The 22605-nt window shown below is 42.1% G+C and overlaps 1 protein-coding gene across 8 annotated transcripts in view; it reads right to left on the bottom strand.

The window, feature by feature from the left end:
* Positions 1 to 22605, bottom strand: part of myo1b (myosin IB) — a 54011-nt gene that overhangs the window by 9423 nt on the left and 21983 nt on the right. For 4 of the 8 annotated variants that reach the window (XM_046403106.1, XM_046403108.1, XM_046403109.1 and 1 more), the window contains exons 4-19: positions 19473 to 19567; positions 16912 to 17016; positions 15450 to 15496; positions 13258 to 13321; positions 11382 to 11480; positions 10137 to 10240; positions 8439 to 8586; positions 7607 to 7725; positions 6988 to 7074; positions 6820 to 6885; positions 6146 to 6151; positions 3577 to 3681; positions 2225 to 2287; positions 1824 to 2024; positions 1007 to 1233; positions 426 to 626 (exon numbers count right to left, since the gene is read on the bottom strand). In XM_046403106.1, the coding sequence (XP_046259062.1) occupies positions 426 to 626; positions 1007 to 1233; positions 1824 to 2024; positions 2225 to 2287; positions 3577 to 3681; positions 6146 to 6151; positions 6820 to 6885; positions 6988 to 7074; positions 7607 to 7725; positions 8439 to 8586; positions 10137 to 10240; positions 11382 to 11480; positions 13258 to 13321; positions 15450 to 15496; positions 16912 to 17016; positions 19473 to 19567 (1737 nt within the window). The remainder of the gene's footprint in view (positions 1 to 425; positions 627 to 1006; positions 1234 to 1823; positions 2025 to 2224; positions 2288 to 3576; positions 3682 to 6145; positions 6152 to 6819; positions 6886 to 6987; positions 7075 to 7606; positions 7726 to 8438; positions 8587 to 10136; positions 10241 to 11381; positions 11481 to 13257; positions 13322 to 15449; positions 15497 to 16911; positions 17017 to 19472; positions 19568 to 22605) is intronic. The other 4 variants (XM_046403107.1, XM_046403110.1, XM_046403112.1 and 1 more) reach the window with 1 other exon arrangement.

Below are 22605 nucleotides of genomic sequence, written 5' to 3'. Positions count from 1 at the left end.
GTTGGATTAAAGTCAAAAGCAAACATTGACATTAAACGAGATTTTCATTTAAAAAAATAATGTAGCCTTTCCCTAAATGCACCATGTTTACATTCATCTTAGACTATGCTTTATATATTCAAAGATACGTATCAGTATGTTGGGTAAACTGTTGTCAAGTTCAGCTCATTATTTCACCCCTTTGAACCTTTGGTTATTCAGGAAGAGTCACTTAAGTCCTTTTCCAGCCATAAACTGTTTCACATTAACACAGCTCCACAAGATCACACCTGAGAGTTGACCACTCCGACTGCACTCTGTTAGTGCTGGTCAGAGTTGTCACAAAAGCCTCCGAGGGATTTTGTTTTAGTCACCTTCCAGTGACAAATCCCCTCCTCAACTCCCCCCTACTGCAGCCACTGCTTCAGAATCATCGCAACCATTACCTGGCAGGTCCTCTCCAATGAGGCCAGGTGCGTTTGCAGAGCATTTTGTAGCGTTCCAGACAGGGCTCGTAGGCCTGGCGGAAGGCGTAGCCTGCTCTCCTCACACGGACATTCTCCATCAGGCCCAGGTAGCGCACCTGATGACGGACCAGAGACTCTGTGAAGACGTGGGACGCCTTTTTGTCATTGGGCTTGATGCACCTGGGAAACGAGAGGAACTTTATTCACGACATGGTATGGAGCCAGTATCAGTCTTCTGTTGATAATCGGACATGGGCCAGCTTTAATATATGACATGTGTTGGCGTGTTTTTGTTTTCATCTAAATTATTTCTAGGGATAGATTCTTAATGTCATTCAAACAGCAGCAGCTGTAGCAATAGCAGCAGCAGTTTCAGTTTCTCATATATATATCTCCAATCCATTTACATGAAAGTACGAGAATAAAACTAATACTGGATATACATAATTAAAGAGATGTTTGCGTGCGAGACCACAAAAGTAACACTAAAATTCTCACAGTATGCTAACCTTGGCTGGGTAATGACTGATAAACTCTCTGTATGAACGATGGGACATTACCGGATGTAGTTTGGGTTCTTGGTCTGCAGGTTCTTCATCAGCGTACCCACTGAGGCTCTGAACTGGAAGCCGGCAGTTAGTGGTCTCTTCAGATTGACTTTGGCTGGGTTGCCCTCAGGGAACAGGTGTTTGATGAGGCTGTGGGTGGCCTTGTACATGGCCTGTGACAGGTCGCGGTATAACAGGTCGTTGTTCTTGTCTACAAAGCCCTCAACGTGGTACAGCACCTTTATTTAAACAAGAAATGCAGTTACTAAAAGTTAAAGTTACTAAGTTACTAAAATATACTTTTGAGCAAAATCTTCCCTTTGACTTCTTTTTAATGTGCTCTACTTCTACTGAGTGCACCAAAAGAATCAATTTTCTGAACAGATAGACAAGGTGATCATCTCTATACCGCTTATCCGTCGTCCCAGCTGACTAGGGGGGAGAGGCGGGGTACACCCTGGACTGGTCGCCAGTCAGTCGCAGGGTCAACACACAAAGACAGACAACCACACACTCTCACACTCACACCTAAGGGCAAAGTAGAGCAGCCAATTAACCTAATGTGCATGTCTTTGGGATTGTGGGAGGAAGCCGGAGAACCCAGAGAAAACCCACACAGGCACAGGGAGAACATGCAAACTCCACACAGAAGAACTTTGAACCTGGAACCCTCTATCTATCTATCTACTGTATATATTTATTGCTAGATAGATAGTTATTGTTTTTGCATTCTCTTTATTGCATTCCCTTTATGGCACTGTATCTTTCAACAAGCATCTCACGTTTTACCTACAAATTCTCTATTGTTCTGCACACTCGTGTCCAGTACCTTGCCAGCATAATGCTGGATGCGGAAGCAACTGTGCGGCAGGCTGTGGTCGGTGAGGAACCGTGAATTCTTGCTGAGGCGACTCTCAAAGTGCTGATGTTTAGCACAGACGGTGTTCAGTTTGTCAAGGAAGGTCTCATCCGTCACTGTCCCTGGTCTCAGGCACTCCTCGTCCAACATGGCCAGGATGCCATTTTTGTTCTGGGCACAGCAGATATAAAAACTTGGTATAAGCTACTAATCATTACATTTTCAGTACTCAGAGTTATAAACTTGATATTTTGCTGTGTGTGTCTTTGTGAGTGACCTGCAAAACATTTTGTTAAGTGCTATAAAAGTCACAATAGAACATGGATTCACACTGAATTGGTTTGAAGCGAAGGACTCGGTGACTGACTCACATTCTCAATGAGATCGCAGATAATGGCATTGTTGAAATATTCAATGTTGGTCCACTCGATTCCCTGTAACAAAAGAAGTGAAGGTCAAAGGGACAATAGTTTTTCTGTCACCAGAGCTAACAAGACATTTTTTTTTCCACAGTAGTTCCACTTTCAAAGAACTGAGTGGTTGACGAAATAACACTCTGGAACGTGCTGGTGTTTGAACACAACACTAAGCACCTGGTCAAGTGCCTGAAGGAAAGACAGCCATCTAATCAGTGGTGCTCTCACAAGGGCCCTCACCAAGTAATGCAGACTTCACAGGAGAGTTTATTAGACAGAGGTGACAATACTGAATGCCGAACAAAAAGAAAAGGCACGAGAAACAAATTCAAATTGTATTAAACCTCAAACAAGTGTGATGCTAAAACATAGCTGTTATGTGAAGAGGCAACATGTGGTGGAAGTCACAAGCAGAGTTCAACAGCACATCTTCTTCTTGTTATGCACTGATGTATCTCTTCATCAAGCTATCAAAAGTTAGATCAGTCAATTGATCAATCCACCTTTCCATTATCTGAGTCAGGACAGAGCACAAAGTCTTTCTGGAGAGGAGGAATACAGATCGATCTGTCTGAAAAAGGCTACTTTGAAAACCTACTCAGGAGCCACTGAATTCTCAGCGACAAATGGCTGGGAGGCATAGCTTTGGTTGTTGTGAGCAATGTGACACATTTTGAAGGGGAGGGTGCAAAAAAAGGTGTGGCTTAAAACTGACTGATGGTCCTTCCTCCTTTTCTAAAGTGCTGTGGTATTTTCCCATGGAGTATCCTGGATAGAAGCCAGGAGTGGAATATCATTGGTGGTGCTGTTAGTACGGGAGGGGTGTAGGGGTCACTGCTGCAGCACTCACATACATAGAGCTTTGAAAACAAACAGAACTTAAAGGGCCCACAAAGGGGTGGGGGGTGTTTACTCTCACTCGAGTGAGGGATCACTTCCGTTACCAAAGACTCCACAGAGGGGAGGCGGGGGAGAGAATAAACTCTGATTGTGATGGACAACAGAGATGGGATCTAAGGAACAATCGAAATAGAAATGCGTTTGGTTTGAGGGCAAGAACGTAGGTTTCGCTGAAATCGAGTCACATGACCAGGCTGGGATCATGCTGCAGGGGACCTGCGATGATGAAATGTCAACACAACAAACTGGCTGCCAGCATGCTGAATGATGTAGATGTACAGTCACAGGTGGAAGAGAGTGTTTCCAGGGCTGCAGGTTGGGCCTGATGGCTGATTTGTCTACTACCAAGCGACTCACGGGTATGTGGATTACGAGTGGCATGTGTGAATCTGAGTATACAAACGTGCCTCTCTGATGTACTCCTCCTGCTCCTCACGCAAGGTCAGCTCGATGAAGATCTGCTGCAACTTCTCGTTGCAGTAGTTGATGATGAACTGCTCAAAGCTGTTATCCTGTGGGAGCAGCACCACAAGGGGAACAATTAGCTTCAGCTATTGTCAACATGTTGAATCATGAAGGTGCCTGTAAACTCATTGTTGTTCTGTTATTGTTACTGAAATGGCTTTTTTATTTCAACTGTAAAAACAGGAAAGTGGAACTTGTCCATATCGGCTAAATTTCAGAACTCGCTACGCTTCTGAGTTTGGTTCTTGTTGTTTCTGCTGTTCCTCACAACAAAAGGAAATGGTTCATCAATATTGTTTGTCACACTAACATTTCCTGCTTCATTTTCTCATTCCTCAAGGCTCATTTAAGCTCCGACCGCATTCTTTCTTCTCAACAAACATCCATAAGCTTGTCACATCTTCACCAACTTTTGCAGTTTCTATTTATTGGCTGCAGTGTTTTATCAAAGATGATAGTCATGTCAACTTATACTGATGAAGAGGGCTTACAGTGTTGTTTAGATACATTTTGACTGACAAAAGAAGGTTACCGGAATTTAGATTTAGCGTCAGATCTGAAGCAGGAACGAAACTTGAGTTCAGTTCTGACATTTTTAAACTGGCCATGCACAGTGACTCAAGTTACATCCAGTTAAGAGAATGAGTCTCTTTAAAACAAAACCCTCATCTCTTCTGCCTGCATACACCAATATTTTTATTCATGCTGTAGTGGCCTTAGATCTGATATAACATGGAAACTGTAACCTGCAGCTCACTCTCTATACCCAGTCATTTCCTGCCTCATTGTCACTCTGACAACCATCCCTACACAAACATTTAATAAACCAAGCATGAACAAAAGATACAAATAAATCTTGCTGGTGTACCTTATAAACCCTTATCAGAAAAACATCTTTTAAGTTGTCATGGACTTCATTAAACATTAAACATATTTAAAAGTCAACCATTTCTCAGTGATTATTGTTGTCAATTATGACCATTGAGCTGTGAGTCATGCTTCTTGGCGGTTGGCCTTATTGTGTGCTGGGTTAGGTTAACACAAGCTATCATTAGCTAAGGACACAACAGCGGTTAGAGCAGCATGTTTAGCTCAGAGTGAAGCACATGGAGAAAGTTTCTTGTAACCAGGAAATGAAACAGATACCCTCAAGGAGATCAGTTATTAATCCATTTCCTTTTACTGAGAAACCACAAGGTCATCTTCACCCCTAACAAACACACACACACACACGCAATAGCATGCCTACACCCAAGTGGCAGCAGACACCAGACAGAAATTGTAAAATATTCCAGCTGCAACTGTGTTGTTTCATGACAAACAATTTTTGAAGTTATTGGTAGAAGGAAGTCCTTGTATTTAATATATTATGAATTAAATTTGAAAATATTACCAGGGTAAAAAGTGCAGTTTCTTGACATAACTGTAACCGTTTGTGGTACACAGTCTGAGAATCTCAACCTTGTTCTTGCAATACATTTCCTGTACATTATGGTTGAAATTCAACATCATCAAATTGCCTTACACTCATCTTGTCATAATAAAATGATTCCTGTACTGCTTGCATTTTGGGTAATACGCTTCTTTGCCTTCTTTCGGAGAGTCAGATCATTGGAGATGTCTGTACAGTAAATAAGAAGTAAATACAAAGCTGTAGCTAGGAGAATGTTAGCTCAGTTTCACATAAAAACTGGAAGCATCTCATTTCTGTAATTTGTAAAAGAAAACAAACAAAACTAAAGAAAAAAAGCTATTTGTAAAAACAACACATAGAGTTTGTATGAGGGGTTTATGTGCTTCAACCAGTTTCACATGTCACATTTCTCACTTCGTACAGTTTCCAGTCATTATGCTAAGCTAGGCTAAGTGGCTGCTGGCTGGAACTTCACATCTATGTGAATGAGAGTGGTATCAATCAATCCATTTTCTAGTCCAATAAGTGGCAAGAAAAGGAAGGAATTAACCGTACAGATATGAAAGCAATATCAGTCTTCTTAGCAAACTCTTTAAAAGAAAGGGAATAAGCATATGTTCCAAAACAGGTAATTATTTCTTTAAACTAATGTACGACTATAACTAGAAAAAAGCTGCAACACACCAAGTTGTCAGTTTATTAGGTACACATGGCTAAAAGTTATGCAGTCTTACAGAACAACCTTACAATAACTCAGTCTTTCTAAAATGGTATTTAATCCTTAATGACCATAAAACTTGAATCAACACTTCTCTAAAAGCTGAACATTTTACAGAGCTGATTCCAGGGCTGTTATGTTACACCGCATTAGTTTTAGTTAGGTGTACCTAATAAACTGGCAACGCGGTTATGTCACGATTCAAATGATGCAAAGGCTTCTTTTGCATCCTTTTCAGCTGAGTGGCTATGCTGCACACCAGGAACCCTGAATCGCTTTTTTTATCTTTGTTAAATGAGTAGCTGAATTAAGTCAAAGGGAGTTTAGATCACAGCATGCACACTGGCACAGCAAACAGGCCGGTGCAGGTGTTACTTACTCCATCCTGGTGACCCAGACACAACACAACAGTCAGAGGAGAGGAGGGACTTGAGAGTGAGTGGGGTGAACAGGCATAGATATGAAAAAGAGATGAACATATGGGGGGGAGGGGAGACTGAAGGCATCAAGCAACAGGGCAAGGACATTCATTCAAACTTCACTTAGTTTATACAGTGCAAACTAAAACTCTCCTGCATGTGTTTGCATGCACATGCGTATTTACATGCACCGTGATGAACATAATGGAAATTTACTGCACCATTTAATCTTGCTGAAGTATCAAAAACATACCCTTTCTGTGTAATGTCTTTGACAGTGTAGTTGTAACATGTGTTTGTGTTGAGAATATTTGTGAGAGTTTTCTGTGTGTTGAGCAGTCCCTCAATGTTGTGGTCATTTTTCTGCTGTGAAATGTTTATTTTAGTGTTGAAATCACACTGGCACCAAATAAAATTTCTCCCCCGAGTGGCATTAAAGCTGAACTAATCTGATCTGAATGTGGTTTTATCAGACTTCAGTAACTGATGATAAGCTCCTAACAGGTACCAGAACTCAAACGCAAACAGCCTGGAGCAAAATCCTTTTACAGGTAATAAAATGTTTTGTTGGTCAGATTCTGTCCATGTGGCTTATCACAACAAGGGAGCAGGTTTGATCGGCGAATTGCTTTACCTCAAAAATCTCAAACCCGTAGATGTCGAGCACACCCATGACCTTGTGGCGAGCTTTAGTTTGTGCCTGTAGGGAGACGATTACTGTCAATATCAGAAATACCGGAGGTGTACTGCCATTGCCTAAATCAACTTCAATTAAATAAAGTATATTCTGGACATTACTTACTTTAATGCTTTCGTTGATCCTGGTAACTAGCCAGCTGAACAGACGACTGTAGAGATTTTTGGCAAGGGCATCTCGGGCATAGTAGGCCTGTCAATTAAAACACATTACTGGTACATTAATTAATTTTCACTACATCTCTGCATGCTCAAAACATCCCTGAAAACAAAAAGAAAAGTAAAATCCATCTTCACAGACATACACTGCATTTGAGATTCAAGGACACCACCAACACAAGACAAGGTTATTCCGAGGTCGGAACCATTTCCCTCCACTGCTTTAGGAGCATCCACGTTATATGAACTATCTGAGTGAACCACTAACCCCAAAAATATGACCGACATTTGAATCTTCAGGAGGAATATAGCTTATCTATAATGGAGAGGTTTTCATGTAGCATTGAGATGGATGAGAGTCGGCAGCCACAGGAGCAAGTCAGGCGGAAGAAAAGGCCCTTTATCTTTGTGTGTGTCCGTGTGTGTGTTTGTATGCATGTGAAAGAGTGTGTCTGTGTGTGTGTGTGTGTGTGTGTGTGTGTGTGTGAGAGAGAGAGAGAGAGAGAGAGAGAGAGAGAGAGTCAGCCAATGTCAATGCAGATTACAACATTAACTTTCCCTCTGACCTGGGCCACGTTCAGGGTAGTGGACACTTTCTCCAGCTTAGCCTCCACTGTGCGGTAGCTGAATGCTCTTTCCAGCACCGACTGCTCGATCCCCAGCAGCTCACACATCTCTTTCAAATCTGCAAACACATCAAAAAAACAGTGACAATTAATACACCACCTCTTATTTTACATGCTGCAGCGAAACATAAAGCTTTTAGATCAAATAACGTCAGCTTATTTTGTTTTTGAAGATTTCAATCACCACTTTTATAGCCCACTAAAATTTGCTTCCTCATTCAATCCAACAGAAAATTGTATCTGGTGTGATCATGGTCACATTTCAGTTATGTTATTGGAGTTTGAGTTAAATTATTATCTATTATGCGTTAATATCTCTGCAGTTAAAAATATCGCTCTGCTGATACACTAACCACAAGCAATGTGTTGCAATATGATCTCTGCCAGCCACTGATGCACATGAAAAAACATGTACAATTTCTCAGCAAAAAGAGGGACTGTGACAGTGTCATGGAGGGAAATATGTAAATAGAATATTTGCCTAAAGAGAACAGCTGTGGGAGTGATGACACAAACAGCTCGTCACGCAAATCATAAATACAAATGACTGCAGTGGGGATCAGAGCAGCCAATAGAGGGCAGTGGCTAAACATCAGGTTCAAATGCAAAGGTTAATATGCAATAGTCCCAAGAAATTATGTGAACTGTGAATATGTGATCCAAATGGATCAGGTGTCAACCTCATCATGCTGCCACATAATTAAAATTAAGGAGGAAACGCATTATAAAAGCTTTGGAGGTCCCCCCCGGAGGGCACCCTCATCCAACCCACCGTTTTTGTCTTTAATGCGGCTCTCATCGGTGCCGTTGCAGCGCGACTCTGGCTTGAACTCAATGTTGCCCAGCTTCAGCACAGCCGCAACCAGCTCCAGCACGGACTGCATTTCGTCCTCCATGAAGCCCACGATCTGCATGGCATTCTGGGAAGGACAAAAAGTCACAACTCAGCTAATGAAAATGAGTTTTATTAAGAAACATTTACATGGGGTTCAGTAGGACTGAGATGGTGTCTGTCAGTTATGTAACAAGGGTTGTCATGATGTCTGTCAAACAGGGATATACACATTCAATGCAAGTGTTTCCTGCAAGGACAAATTAAGTAGTAATTATGCACAGTGGAATAGTTCATTCATAAAATAACACTGAGCAAGGCAGAGCTGTACCAGTCACTAAGCTGCCCAGATCACTGTGCCTTTTTAACTTTCAACTCAAGAGAACTCTTCAAACTGAGGCTCCTATTTCCTTAGACTCCAGGCTAAATTAAGAGTGCATAACAGATACCTGTGCCAAGAAAAAAAGGAGACAAGCAAAAACTTCCAACATATCTGCTCAATCTAGCTGTAAAAACTGAATCTGAATTGAAATGAAAGGAATGAAGGAATGAACGAACCTGTCTGAACTAAATCTCAGTCCCTCATACTGGTACCAAATGAAACAAGTTCATTTACAATGCTGAACGATGCTGACAAAACAGACAACTGAAGTGCTTAAGAGCAATGTGAGCATTTGTTTGCTGCGATATTGAACTACTTTCATATTTGCTGAAGTTAAGTGCAGTAAAAAAGTTCTAAACATTAAACTTAAGATTTAGCTCAACATTTAAAAGAAAGAAAATGTGGCTATCTTTGGCTGTAAGACAGACAATACCACGTGGGGGGGGGACTCATTGTTTAGAGGGAATGTCCTCTTGTGTTTTTCCGGTGGTGAAATGCAGCTGTATGGGGAATACTATGAAACCTCAACGCAGGAAGTGATGAGAGGCAGGATGTGAAATGCAAGGAAACAAGTAGGATGTGACATAGCAGACTGGAAAAGAGGTATACAGTAGCTGAGCAGAGCATGCAGAAGCAGGCCGGATCACGACGGAAAACAGTGCTGGAGGAAAAATACTCTCATACTGGAGACACAGCACTATGTGCAAGATAAGAAATAGTGGCATAGTTTAGGCAGACACTGACAAGATCTTGCCTTTATGTGTGCAAACTTATGTAAATAAAAGAAAGAAGCTGCTTTTGGCCAAAGACATGCTGCCGTCACTGTGCTGATACAAGCTGAACCACACTTTTTCCCCAGTTTAATCAATGCAAACAAACTCTAGTTTTAGTCACGGCTCAGTTCAGAGTTCACCTGGTTTCACAACAAGTGGGAGGGCATCTGTTGTGGAATGTTTTCACACTCAAGGAGACTGACTTTCATAATCTACACTTGGTCAGTTTTGTTACATCCAGTAGATAAGGAGAAATCAAACAGCCTCTACCCTCTGTACAGGATTTAGATGAACTCGTCATGATGCAATAAAGGAAAAGTGGGACTAAACACCACTGGAGCGTGGTACTGCTTGTGATGACTGCATGTCTCATTTTCAATTTGTTGTTTAGAAAACTAATCCAGACATTTTTTGGACAGTGAGACAATTTTTATCTAAACAGGGATAATAGTGTTTGGTGAGACACGTGTATGAACTACTCACTCGGACTGTCCTGAAGTTGGCTGCATCATCCAGCCCATTGACCACAGCAGAGTCCAGACTCAGGTAGTTGTACTTGCTGAAGTCCCGATCCAGCTTCAGCTTCTCTGTGGCACACAAAGCATGTGGTTGCCATTTAAACTACATTTGTTTAAAGCAGGATGGCTAAAGGCAATTTAAGCCTTATTTACATTCAGTGCAAGTTACACAACTACACATCGACACACAATCTTGTGATGACTGATAGAAGCTGCATGTTTCAAAGACCATCTGTAACAAAAATCACTTGAAGGTTCAAATGGGCAACACCCACAGACCCTTCATACAAATCTGTCAAACTTGCAGGTCATTGTCACTCCAAATGCTATTTCCACACAGTGAAGGCTCTTATTGCTGTGAACATTACTCTGAAAGATCAAATGGCACTCTTAAAAGCACCCCCCATGTATTAGCAAAGAAATCTATTCCTCTCATGGGTGCATGTGTCGGATTTCATTAGTGGTTGCATTAGCTACGGCTGAATCAAGCCCCTCCGATTATGTGTGCGCTCGAGAGTCCACGGCCATTATGTTGCTCTCCCTGTGTTAAGGACATAAAACAATGCCCTCTGTCCACAGAAAAGTAAATAGAGGGAACAGGTTTAATGGCTAGCCTTTGTTCTGTGCTCTGTTTGTTAGGCAGGAAGATTGGGTCATTAATTTATCAGCCATGTGTTCGTGCAGCTGCAAATCTGCAGGAAAATATTTATGTAAGATTTTACTGTCAAGAATGGCTTGCTGTTCCCTCCAGATGACAGTTCGGAAGAGGTCAATTACAAACATGAAATTCAAAACCGTGAAATATAGGAACACAAACTCCACTCTCACGTTAACCACCTCAGACTGGTGTGCGTTCGACGTCTAAATCAAAACAACAACAATGGCGAGCCATGACTGCTCGCTACCTACACTGAAGTTTGATTTATTACTTCCTGTGAGCAGAAATGTGTTTATTCTGAGACCAGAAATGATTCCAGGCAAACAGTTTAATATTACAACCTAAGTTTGCAGTGTAGGCTGATAAAAAGAGTGGATTTCATTTGTAGAGCTTTTCAAATTATGGTTTCTATCAATTCCAGGAGCCCTTTAAAACCTCAAGTTAAATCTGTCCCTATCCACATGATTTAAAACGAAAAAAAAAAATATAATAAAAATCCACCAATGCTTCCATTCAGTTTTCACTTATAGAACTTTTTTATGTAAAACTTACTAAGTGTGTCTTCGGAGGCTCCAGACAAGAGCTGATAAAAGATGTGGAAGTTCCTCTCTCCTCTTGGCTGTTTCACCACACGTGACTTCTCCAGCAGGTCTACAAGAGTAATGGACAACAAAGGGAAAAATGACATACGGTGTGATGATACAAAGTCATTTCCTAACAATAGTCTTGACGGGAAATGTTTTGTGGAGATTCGCTGAGGTGTCCTTGAGTAGTAAATATGGGAGTAGAATTAAGGAAGCCTGATACGTGTATAGTGCTCAAAGGGGTTCCTGGTTCAAACTACTAGGCCAAGGTGCCAAGGTGACCAAGCCAATGCTGATAATTATGTGTGTATATACACACACCACAGGAAGTGTACAAGGAAAAAAAAACACACAAGGATATCAAACGTCAGCCCTTTTTCTTCTGGGCTACCGACCAAATGCAACAGTACCTGATTAAAAGGGGACCCATCATCTGCTCATCGCATTAGACTGAGTATGATTTAATTAAAGACCAACTGCAGAGTTCAGCATCTGAGTCTGTCTGAGACCGTCTTCCCTGGCCAGTCTGGCTGGATAACAGCATTCAATTTTAGAAAACATCATAATTTAGGAGAGTTTACATTTTAACTGAAGTGAATGTTTTGAAAAGAACTGCTTCTGGCTTTGTCAGTCTTTAGACTTCAAACGCTGACTCACCAGTCTGTGGGTGCTGAGAGGGCACAAGTGCCACTCTGCACTGCATCTGTGGATACACTGCAAGTACCTAACTAAAGAACCCTAAACAGAGGCCTGGGGCTGTCAGAGTCCACGGTGGATCAAGATGAATGTCAATCTGAGGCACCCACTCACACAAATGACTCTATAAGAGCCAGCAACAATACAACAGCATCCACGACTGAGTGGTTGGCAGAAGCAATACGGAGGTGTGAACACAGACATAAAGATATTTAATGGTTTTAATATATTGGTCCCTGTTTTCGCTTTCACTTTTTTCGTCTAAAGTTGTGTCCAAAATTCCTCTTGGCCTTGCTTTTTTGGAGCTACAGCTTCCCATCTTGTGTAGTAAAACCCGTTGAAGGGCTTTTATTGCATCTTTTGTTCACAACATGTTCCCTCTCTCAGAGATAAGCAAACACACATTAAAGTGGGAACAATATCCTGTTATGTTTTGACTAAAGGTTTTGGCTGTTTTGCTGCCAAAAACTTCCTAACCCTCTATCTTTTTTTTAAGTTACAGCTACTTAATCTCAGTTGTAGGAAGCGCTGAGAAGGTGTACAATTAGAGGAAAAATAATAAGCTGAGAGGTGAGGAGAATTCCAGCCACTGCAAGAACATCTGCAACCATCTGTCTCGCCAGTCTGCCAGCTCCGTCTGAAGCGGTCACATGTCAGCAGCGCCGCTTCACAGGCAGTCCCTTGTGTTGGACTAACTCACGCCAACAGACAGAGGTTCATTTGTGCCTTTGGCCATCAGCTACTCTCTTTGTTTCTGTGACCTCTGGCAAAGAAGTCAGTGCAGACAAAACAATGTGAGCAGAGACAAGATACAACCAAAACAGATAAAAGAGCTGTGTCAGTCAAAGTCAGCGTTTTGCTCAATTTGGGAATGGGACTGGTTTCAATTATGCATTAATCAATTTAATGGCTTTTATGAAATGTGCAACAGCACCTCAACCACTTGAAAATCTGAATGGCCTCTGAATTCGCTCTTGTGGATAAACAGTTGCTGGGAAACAAAGTAATCAGAGTCAGGTGGATAAGGATAAGAATAACACTAAAATGTGACCACTAAAAATACAGATAGATACAGATTTTCAAATGCCACAGAAACATGTACACTCATTTTCTATTTTAAAGGGCATTTCAATCTCAGTACTACTCACAGTTGCTGATGACTCCACCCAGAGGATCTCCTTTGAAGTCAAACTCAATGTCCATGTACTTCCCCTGTGGATCAAAGCGCAACAATTGGAATTAACCTTAAATAATGTTCTTTTCCAGGGGACACTCTGAGGTGGGTCCACAACCCAGCTCATGAGTTCAGCACAGTTTACATTGAGGATTTCTATAGCATAAACCCATTCAAGGTAAGATAAAGCACCACCTACCATTCATAAACTACTAAAAAATGACTGGCCTCCATGGAGGGAAAGCCCCACTTCACCCTGCCAACGTCTTGGATGACTAAAACAAACCATTTCAGCCCCCCCTCCCCTTCTCCCTGTCTGAAACTTGGAAGCTAGAACATAGAGCTCTGTGTGATTTTTTTTCACCCTCTCTGATGTATTAATAGCAGCAATGTCCTCAAAAGAGGCTGAGCTTGACTGGTGCTGGTGGGGGCGGGGGTTGCTCCGGCCAAACTAAGCCTGCTGCACTCAGCAAAATGATGTGACAGTTTGATGTCTTTGATAAAACTGATGGAGCGCTGATGAACTGGAATCTAATGGGGAGGCCTGAGGTTCCTTGTCTGGAGCTTTATGCCTTCACTGCCTAAATATAAACAGATCAGGGTCATTATCCTTTGTAATACTCCCTGTTACAATTGCAAGTCCAAGCACCGGAATGTGTATGCAGGCAGACGATTGAGTATGGCGCGTAAAAGGAAATCTAAAATCTGGGAATAGAAAAGTACACTGGCAGTTAGCCTGCTAGCTGCTACAGGCTGCTATAACCCATTTCCATTAATGTCCATCAAACATTCATATGAGGACAGTATGTTGTAGTTACACTTTTGGATGTACTCAAAGTTCTTCAGATAAACAAAATCACTTTCTGAAGAACTTGCAGCTAAAACACACATTCAGGTTAGATAATTAACACAAGCGGTAGAGTGTTGTGGGTGGTCTCATATCATAAGGGAGGAAATGGAGGAAGGTTGCTGCTGTCATCCCTGAAAACACTGAGTCAGAAAGAATGAGAATGCCATCCTAGGAAAACAAAACACACCACATCTCCTTATCACACTGCTACTGGAAATGACATGTTTTCTGGATTTGTGTTCATCTATACAAAGAGTGATGCAGACACTGAATCATTCTCATGATGCTATGTTCTACAAAGATTTCTTAAGCTTCCTCAATGTCAGTCCACAGGGGGTTGCTCAGGTAATTATAAGAACAAGCTGTCTGAAGGTCAGCTAATAATGAAGTTCTATTTTGTTTAATTGAGAAATGAGTGGAATTAGTGAAATCAGTGCAACCATTCTGTTTGCTCTCTCTTTGGGCAGGGAAAAGCTGACAGGTCAATGTGCTTGGTCTGCACTGGCATTTGGCCACGCTCTGCTGCTGATGAACAGCAGTGTAGGGCAGAGGCCTTGTCCTGTGTGCCATACTAAAAGAGCATTTACAAAAGCCATTTAACATGTCCAAGTCCAATAAATTAAGCGTGCGATGTTTGCTGTAACTGAGGCCGTGCGTGGGCTGGCTTAAGGTATATATTGTGCATGGGAAATACTACAGCACACGTGATAAAGTCCCCTGCAAAGGATGCCATTCCCTGTACTTTTTATTTTTCATTTGAGCTCAACTTTAAAGTGTTATGAATATGACTCATGCAGTAGCATGCATCACTTTCCAAGGACATGTGTCGACAAGAGGCATAAGCCTTGTGAGTCTTCAAACCAGTTTATAATGTACGAACTCCTGCACCTCTGCCCGAACCATTGAGCTGTTACAAGGCTATTAATGCAACGGCAGAACTTGTGGTGTGACAGAATCGCTGTCATGAGAAGTGAGGAAAATAAGCTACAAAAACACAGAAGATTCTACCCCAGGTTGAGTTTAGTTTAAGAATTCAAGACGGATTCAAGCACATACAACAGAGAAATTCACTGTGTAAAGAAACTAAAAGAAATATAGAGGACACCAAAGCAGGGAATTAAGAAACACTCTGGGGCTTATTTTAAGGGAAAGAGAAAAACACAGATGAAAGTGCTGGATTATGCTCTAACTTGAATGAAGTCTGAATGAAAACATCCAAGCTATGCATAACATTTAGAAAATGGGGCCTCATTAGAGAAGTGATCATCTAATTAAACAACACCAGTTCTTCTATCAGTTCTGAAAAGGATACTTACAAATCTGGAAGAATTGTCATTCCTCACTGTTTTGGCATTTCCAAAGGCTGAAAAAGTGAGGGAAGACATTATGGGACATGATGGAAACCACTGCATACAAAGCATCTTTAATGATATGCCATCCACTAGGAAGTTACAGTCAAAGTATTACAACTAATGAAAGATTATTTTACAAATGTTCAAACATTTTCAGTGATCTTTGACATTGTGCGTCACTTCAGCTAGCTGTCAATCAAATAAGGGCAGGACGTCAAAGCCATTTGTACTGATGAAGTCTCATAATTCTGTATGGATTAAGCAAAGCACCAGGGCTTTCCGGGCTTAGAGAGGACTGAACCTTGCTGCCACACCACGTTCAAGTCAAAGTGCTTCAATATGTACCATTGGAAACAAACAATAACAAACACACAGCTGTTAAGTATGTATTGCTGTGTGTGTGAGCATATTAAATGCAATCACAAGCACACATGCGTACAGCAGCCTCGTGTTATCTGGCCAGGTTAGTCTTATAGAACAGTATTTTTTTGTGATCCAGAGTCCTCTCACTTTGCTTCTAACCACACTTCTACATTAAAACCTATTAACGTCACGCATTGCAGTGCAATTAGCACTAAGTGCTTGATCACTCATAACAGCTGATTAAAACTGTGTTTAAGTCTATCGTTAACAAAGGAAGAGGAACTGGAGCAAGAAATGAAAAGAACTAGAGGGTGACAAAGAAATCAATTAAGAATCTGAAAGAATCACACAGACACAATATGAGTGGCACGATTACAGTGCTCTACACCACCCCCAACTCCCCCTTCATTTTCCTTTAAAGCATTTTAGCAATTAGATCGGCAGGAGCTAAACTCTTGCAGATGTGCAGGGTTTCTGCAGCAAACCGGGCATACAGCTTCATCATTCATGGGCATTTCCTGTCCACTGCCCCCAATTAAAACACAGCTGTTCCTGTACCAGCGGTGAGCTGTGGGAATGAGACAGCATATGTGTGTGTGTGTGTGTGTGTGTGTGTGTGTGTGTGTGTGTGTGTGTGTGTGGTGTCTCAGAAGAAACTGAGGAAATAAAAAGAGCTTTACATACCTCTTTTGAGCCTAGTTTACTCATCTGTGACAGCACGATTTCCATGTTACATGTTTGTCAATAAAGTTTTGTTTTGCACTTGCCGTGTGACTGTAACTGTCAGGAGGTTTTCTATTCTTTACATATTTCAAAACCAAAGCAAATGCATCAAAGATTATCATAAAACACTGTTAAACCAATGCATCGTGATAGCTGCATGGAGATGCAAATACAAATAAATCATGTATCCCAAATTTTGTGGGAAAAAGGCAGCTTTTCTCGGCTGCACTTTGAACAGCTCCGTCAGCTTGTTAACACAGATTGGGTCTCCCAACGTGAACTTCAGACAATCCAGGCCCTGAAGTGGGACGCAGCTCGAGTGTGAATGGCACTCACTCACCCTCCAACACGGGATTGGACTGCAGCAGCTGTTCCTTGACCTTATTCACCTCCTGGCCCTTCCCACACACCGCTGCCACATATGACATCACCAGTTTACTGGCCTCTGGAACACACACACACAGATAAATATTAGGTTTAAGGTTTTTTGTTAGACATGACAGAGGAACACGCGGTACGTGTCCACCCATCTCACCATTCCCCATAAATTCCCCCTTACCTCATCTCCCCTGACACCCATCAGGGCAGGGTGGGGATCACTCATTGGTCTGGGGTGCAGAGGAGGAGGAGGAGGAGGAGGATGAGGCCTCAGAGTGGAGACCCACTTTGTTTAGTTAGATAGTTACCATTATTGCATCATTTTATCATCACTCAAATGACTGATTTCACTGGATGGATCGACTGAAGAAACCGATGGATGTTTCCCGTTCATCCACTTCTCATGTTTGAGCTGAAGCTGATCTGACAGACTCAGAGAGAGGGCGTTGTGAGTGAAGCGTGCTCCCAAAAATCATTTCAGGATTAGGAACGGGCCACAGACTCAAAAGGCACCTTGCGCTGTTTGAAACAAGTGACATGCCTTGTAAAATGACTGCTGGCGTCAGGATCATCTCTTCAGTCCACCGAGATGACAGTGACCCAGAACTGGTGATGTGTGTTATGTGCCAAGGAGGGATAGAGCAGAGCTCGACAGTAGTTGCTGGTACAGACTGCTGATGAGCCTGGCACACCGACAGCGCAGACATGCTTGCACATTTATCCAAAGCAATGGAGGGAGATCAAGAGCCACTGCTTTCCTGATCTTTTTCATTCATGTCTCAGGGTAGCAAAATAAACTTTCTTTGTCATCTCGAGCAGACGACAGGACTATGTTATGTCTCCAGTGCCCTATGTTGGCATCTGATGATAATGACTGTCACGGCTCCTCACTCTTAAAGAAGCCACAGCAAGATGAGGCACATGAAAACCCCCAGACAGACATGAATGTCAATGACCCATATCAGTGGGGCAGGCACATTTTAGATGGCCTTATTCCACTACAAAGCTTCGGGGGCCGATGAGATTAGCCAAATCCAAATTATCTCCTCGACTTGGCTGAGCAGCTTCTTGGAGAGAGGTTTTTTAATATCCATGAGCGGTCGAGAGGGTCCAAATAAAGGCTGACGCATCACGAAAAACGTGATCTGTCAAACTGTATGCAACTTTCCATCGCTTTGTCCTGTCTGTCCCTGCTTTTCACTGTTGAAATGATTCTGATCATTCTGTATAACTGACAGTCTTATAAAGCATTGACAGCAGCTGTAGGTGAAATGGCTGTGTGGCTTAATGGCTCTTGATGTTTGCTGCCAAAGTGCTACAGGGAAAGTTGCGTCCTCAAATCTGAGCTCCAGTCAGACATCAGTGTGCCAACAGTTCAAAACCATCAACAGCATAAGAACAGTTAGGTGACTATCAGTGCAAGCAAATGATATATCAGCAGTCCACTGATGGATTACAATTTTACAATTAAAGTAAGGAGAACAGGACTTTGTTCAATATTACAACACTGAGATAACACTGCAATACTTAATGCTGATACAATCGTTTTTTTCTCCCCCCCCCCCCCCCCCCCCCAATATTGCCCACCATCTTGTTTAAAGCCACACGGCCAATTTCAATTTAAACCAAATAGACACTGTAATTATGAATCACCCACACAAAGAACACGTGCAAACCCAGTGTGGTAAATTACAATTTTCTGAGTTTAAAGCCAACAGTGAGATCCCTGCTAGCATCAAGTCCAGGAACTTGCAAAGTGCTATAAATACTTTAGGGGACAACTCAAGGAAAAAAAAACAGGGCAAAGGTCAAACTGTTGAATGTACGTCTGTGCCTTCACTGTACAGGAGGATATTTCATGAGTAGATTATTCTCCCGTTTCAGTTTGTCCTCTGCCAACTCAATGTGGCTTTTACCCGCGACACAGCGCTGCTAACAGAGACCAGGAAATTCCATTACTCTTGGGTTTCTGTAAGGTGCGTGAAACTACCCCAGATCATGGCCTCGCTATTATAAAACCCTACAGAAATAAATGACCAGGGACATGAATGCAGCTGCCTCTACAGTCAGCAGGCTACAGTTAATGTAGTATGAGCTTTTAAGTTTCTTGACTGGGAAGTATGAATGATGACTGCAAATGTGTCAGCAAATCAAGTTACTGTCATCTTTCGTGTTCCAACATGCACTCAGCAAACTGGAACAAAGCTAGCTGTTATAAAAGGTACATCTGATCTAAATCAGCACTGTGGCTTTATACATAACAACCATTATCTACCAGAGACCTTTAGAAACACTTTTGGGCTACACATAACACAAAGCTTAGGTCAGCACTAGAAACAAGAACAAAGGAAAAGATGACAATCGTCCACGCTGATTGGGAGACATTTTGTGCCTTTGAGTTGTGTGTTTGTGCTGACGGCATTCAAGCCATGAATATGTAACTACATATATCTGTATATGCCACAGCGCTGACTGTGGTGAACAAATACTGACTTGAAAAATATTCAGCATTTAGTCACTTACCAGTTTTCCCAGCCCCACTCTCCCCAGTGATCAGGATGCACTGGTCCTTGTCCTGGTCCCTCAGTGAACGGTAGGCCTCATCTGCCAAGGCATAGCTGGAGGACAAAGAGCACAAAGTCATAAGCCTTCACATTACAAGCACATGCTATCAGCTATTTTGAAAATATAATTTTCTGGCATATTTTGGAGGTGCTGAAGAGACCATAGGCTTAAGAAAGAGTTCAAAAGAATGGTACGCCACTTGGCCAAGCCACACAGCATCATCATAATCAATGACATGTGGCTTGATTGGGAATTAGGTCGCATCTGCAGGACAGCCACAGCAGCTTTATTTAGCTACGCTGGCCAGTTCACATTTGGGATTTGCCTTGAGTAGTTGGAACACTGACCCTTTTCTACTCCGCCGCCTAAACTGAACTACTACGCAGCTTAAAGCTCCTGCAATCAACCACAATCTACACAGTAAAAGTACCTAAACTAATTGTTTTAACAGTCACATAATAACTTGGGGATTTCCGTTGTTTCTCAAAAAAACACATCAATTAAAACTGTATCTTCCTTAATTATACCCTGGCAGGTGTTGAAGTGATGCAGTTAGCCACTGAGAATGTAAAATAACCCTCGGTGGACTGGTTAATGATAACAGACGAGCTTCTATTATAAAATGAAGCCTATTGTCATACATTCCAGGGCAGAGATACAATGGGAAAGTGGGACTGATTGCAGTCTCGCCCCCACTGGATACCAGAACAATATAACATTTGTTCTCCTTACGCAGACAACCTCTTATGATGGTTTGGGAGATGGGCGTGGATGGTGTGAGGGCTATATCACAATGACAACTTTTTTTCTTGTGTGGTTGAGCGATGTGTAATTTTAATGTGATACACCCTGCAATAGCTTTTTACAGCTTCCACTTGACAAGGAAAGAGACTGCACTGCATGAAGAACCATGTTCTAACTTTCTCCTCAAGCAGGACAGGAGACTGCAAATTAGCTTTCTTTGTCACCAGTAACCCCCCCTCCCTCCTAAACACACACACGCACACTTTGGCATTCATCACTCAGGCATTTTTTCCAAAGCCATGTCTGGTAATAGCTATGATTCTAGCTTATGACACTCAAAATGTTGCTGTTGGAAACACTGAGCTGAGCTAGTTTGAGACAAGGTAATAGGGATTCTGGAGACTGTGAGATGTGACTCATCTAAGAGCTCCTTGATGAGTCCTACAAGGTCTCTTCGAGTCTGCCTGCACTGGTGGCCCATCACAGGAGGGAATCTGGGCTAAAAGTTCACATAACTGAGAGGGAGAAGATCAGTCAGAAAACTTTGTTTTAAACATGCAGCATCTTCCCTGCAGAAGTGCCTCTGAGAACAATGATGAATCCCTCCTAGCTTTACAGGTGGACTGAGCCTTAACATAACTCAAAGCTGCTTGTGTCCAAACCATCAAAGGTTCAATATCACAGCCTTTCTCCAATATCGAGCTAAGATCAACATCTTTAAGTTGTATGTTTCACATTGAGTAGAGGGTAAATCTAGCTTGAGGTAATTTTGGAGGAATGCATCAAAATAGTCTCTCCCCAGTGTCTAATTTAGTCCTTGCCTAGAGGGTGGGGGCATTCCAAGTCTCCCAGGTCTAAGTAATATCATTAATCAAGTTTTTATATGCAGCAAGTGTACTACACATGAATGCAGGAAGGAATGTCTGACATTCACAGATGCTGGCAGGGGTTTTAATGCAGCAATACGGATGGGCTCTGTAGCTGGATCTGGAATGGTATATTGAACTCTGAGCACCAATGGTTGCTGGGGTTAAATTTACTCGTAGGGGTTCAAATTTAAGCACACTGCAAATCAAAGTGAAATGAAGTTACTGCTTTTAAAGCTGAATGGTCACAGAGTATCTTTCTGCAGTTTTGGTTACTATCTACTTAAACTTCCACAAATATACAAGATGTGGAAAAAGCAGCTAATGCCTAAAAAAGTCTAAATCTAATTTGGGGGTAAAGCGATGAGTGTATTAGTGGAGTCAGTGTGGTGAACTTGGAGCGTATAATCATACACTGAACTAACACTGACCTCCAATTTGAAAAGTAGCTGATTGCTAGTAAGAAGCCATGACTGAGAGGGGCCCAGAGATGGACAGCCAGATGAATGCTTTCCAGGCTACAATACAAAGTTAAAGCTCAGACTGGCTAATGGAGCTTAGGGTTCTGCGCCATCACACATTGTTTTGGACAAAAGCCCATGCAGCCCCAGAACCGGCCGGCCGGTCTCTCTCTCTCTCTCTCTCTCTCTCTCTCTCTTTCCTCTCTGGGGTACTGAACACTAGAGGCGCTATGGCCTCCCATTTTTAGTGATGTGGGTCCCTGTTTTGTTGTGTCCCTCAGCCAAAAGACTTCTTCATTGGGTAGTAGTTTAGTAGTTCCTTGACTCTCTGAACTGACTGACCACACCAGATCCACTCCCAGAAAAGGGTAAATAATGTTAACATGGAGGCCAACAATCAGGATATATAATATTAAACATTTTTTTTATTATTCATTTATTTTTACAAGGGACCTTAAATATTTCCTGTCCATTAAAGCACAAGTCTCTCTGTCTGAAAACATCTACCATCTCGGATCGCAGCCCAACCCCTACCCTCTCCTGTGCACTGCGTTTGTATGGATAAGACTTGACACAGGACATTACGTCACTGTTCAAAAGGGCAGCACAGCACAGCAGATGTCTGCTTTGTGAAAACACTCATGCTGTCTGACCTGATCCTGACAATGACCAAACCATCACACGATTATCTCGCCCCAAGAAGAGGCCAGTGGTAGGGGACTATACCCAGTGGAGGTGAGGGGTGTAGAATAGGAGTAGGAGGTCCTTTGCCACACACACACAGAAAATAGCTAGTCATATGAATATGAATGGACATCGCATAATTACAATATAAATAGAGAGCAGAAGAAGGAGGGGGACCACACCCAATATTGGGCAAGAGCAAATACATGTTCAAATCTTAAACAGTTAAAAGAAAGAAGTGCAAGCCACAACTGACTCAGAAGAAACAAATCTGTATTTTCATTTCCACATACAAAAGAAAGAAAAATATGTCAGACCTACAATTAATGCACAACC

The sequence above is a fragment of the Scatophagus argus genome, chromosome 11 (assembly GCF_020382885.2).
Source record: "Scatophagus argus isolate fScaArg1 chromosome 11, fScaArg1.pri, whole genome shotgun sequence".
Classification (NCBI taxonomy): Eukaryota; Metazoa; Chordata; class Actinopteri; family Scatophagidae; genus Scatophagus; species Scatophagus argus.
Note: the sequence above shows the minus strand (reverse complement) of the source record. Positions and strands in the feature narration are given on the sequence as shown.